The 1,993-nt window shown below is 43.4% G+C and overlaps 1 protein-coding gene across 1 annotated transcript in view; it reads left to right on the top strand.

Annotated features, from left to right (window-relative positions):
• Positions 1 to 730: 730 nt before the first annotated feature.
• LOC119295949 (retinoblastoma-related protein 2-like) overlaps positions 731 to 1,993 on the top strand; it is a 9,839-nt gene continuing 8,576 nt past the window's right edge. The window contains exons 1-6 of the mRNA XM_037574373.1: positions 731 to 968; positions 1,052 to 1,150; positions 1,230 to 1,357; positions 1,452 to 1,548; positions 1,661 to 1,707; positions 1,900 to 1,993. The exon at positions 1,900 to 1,993 is cut by the window's right edge and continues 7 nt beyond it. Of these exons, the coding sequence (XP_037430270.1) occupies positions 909 to 968; positions 1,052 to 1,150; positions 1,230 to 1,357; positions 1,452 to 1,548; positions 1,661 to 1,707; positions 1,900 to 1,993 (525 nt within the window). The 5' untranslated portion in view covers positions 731 to 908. The remainder of the gene's footprint in view (positions 969 to 1,051; positions 1,151 to 1,229; positions 1,358 to 1,451; positions 1,549 to 1,660; positions 1,708 to 1,899) is intronic.

Below are 1,993 nucleotides of genomic sequence, written 5' to 3'. Positions count from 1 at the left end.
CTTATTTTGATCATGATCAGCTAAGGGGCACAGCGGGTGCTGTTACTAGATACGACAAAGGAAACTTCATAGTAGGTGGTAGCTGGAAGATTTAGTACTGTGCGGATGCTCTGACAGCGGAGGTGTTAGCACTCAGGTTTGGTTTAGGTTTGGCACAAAAGACAAGCTGCAATCGTCTCATTATCAATTCTGATAATATGGAAGTCACTGACGCAATTTTTGAGGACTGTTCTTTTATGTCCTGTGATTTTCCTCACACCAGTTTTGAACATTGTAATAGTGAAGCGAATAAAGTAGTTGATGTAGTGAAGCGAATAAAGTAGTTGATGAGCTTGCTAGATTAGCAAAATGTTCCATTACTAGGGATTGGATAGAGGAGTCCATGCAAAATCTTGTAACTCTACTTATAGACGATGTAACGATTATTTCTAATTAATAAAGTTCAAGTTGTTTCTCAAAAAAAAAGTAGAGATCGATCTTAAACATTGTGCCCTTTAGCAGAATGGTGCAAGTTTTTGCTCTGGTGGTAGTAGGGATACTTTTTACCCGTTGCAACGCACGGGCAGTTTTACTAGTTTTGAAAAAATTATATCGGGAGCAGTGGGGTCCAAAATGAAAATAACAGCGCCTACTTTTGCAGTCCAGCCCCTTTTGAATCACACAATTCGCAAATATCTAGCAACCCCCACTGTTCATAAGCGGGGCAAGACGGACAACGGAAGTTTCTCCATAAACCCCTTTGAACAAGTTATTTCTTAATCCCGATCCCCAAACCCCCAAACCCTAGCTCGCCGGAGCTGCGCAATCCGGTGAATTCTCAAGCGGTTCAATACGAGGCGTCGGCCTCTTAGCCTACACCGTTTGATGCCTCTGAAGCCTCGTGATTGACCGAACAACTCGTATAATCCATGGAGCCGCAACCTCCGCCTACTCCCGCCGTGGAGACGCACTTCGCCGATCTCTGCAAGGTCAGATATTTCTTCGCCACTGCTGAAATCCTCTGACGTCCGGGGTGAGAATTCTCTTACTAATCACTGAAGGTTTGATGCAGGAATTGGAAGTGGACGAGGGCGTCGCTGGCGAGGCCGCGGCGTTGCTGGAGGAGGGGAAGGGCGTGTTTCTCACGCCCCCTTCGTTTGGGAGCAAATCGGTCAGGAGTGCTCTCTTTTGTGCTGAAATTCTCAATTCTTACGCGATTTCTTGCTAAGTTTTGGATTGGATCCCTGCAGCCCGAGGATGTGGAGAGGCTATGTTTTGCTTTTGTGCTTTACTGCGTGGCTAAGCTGAAGGGAAAGGGGATGAAGGAGGAGAGCTCCAGGGTTAGGCTGTGGAAGATCTTGGAGGGATGCAAACTCAAGTGCGTGATGTCTGTTATGATGGTTGTAATTCTGGTTTAGTAAATATTAGCGTTTGGTTGAATTGGTTGCGGTTTCCTTTTGTTTTCTTTGCAGGTATAATGATTTCTTCAAGGAATCACAGCAGCTTCTTTCGAAGATTGACCATGTTTTACGGAGCTGGTATGGGACGGATTGGGAAGATCAGCTAGAGGTGGGTTGATGGTCAGTCCTGTCTCGTTTTCAACAGACTGAGATGAGATCTTCATGAGGTGCAGGTGCTAACTTGTTTATTTATGTACTGGTGTTGTAACTTGTGGTTCCAGCTGAAACAACTGCAGAGTTTGGTAAATCTGTTGGCAGATGCAAGCAGGTGAAAACCTTTACATGCCATAAGATCACCTTCAGTTTGATAATAGTATAACCAGTGGATTTTCTTCTCTTTCAGCAGGATGGGGTGTTCATAATTTCGTTAAAAATAATATATAATTGATTATCTTGTGATTTGTTTATTTGTTCTGCATGGTAATTCTAGTCTAGTTTTAACGTATGCTCAATATGACAGGTTCTATTGTAAAGCATTTAATGAGCTATTCTTAAATGCTAGTACTGGCCAGGAGCCTGGATCGACTAAAAGTAATCCTGAATATTTTTGTTTT

This window comes from Triticum dicoccoides, chromosome 4B (assembly GCF_002162155.2).
Source record: "Triticum dicoccoides isolate Atlit2015 ecotype Zavitan chromosome 4B, WEW_v2.0, whole genome shotgun sequence".
NCBI lineage: Eukaryota > Viridiplantae > Streptophyta > Magnoliopsida > Poales > Poaceae > Triticum > Triticum dicoccoides.
Note: the sequence above shows the minus strand (reverse complement) of the source record. Positions and strands in the feature narration are given on the sequence as shown.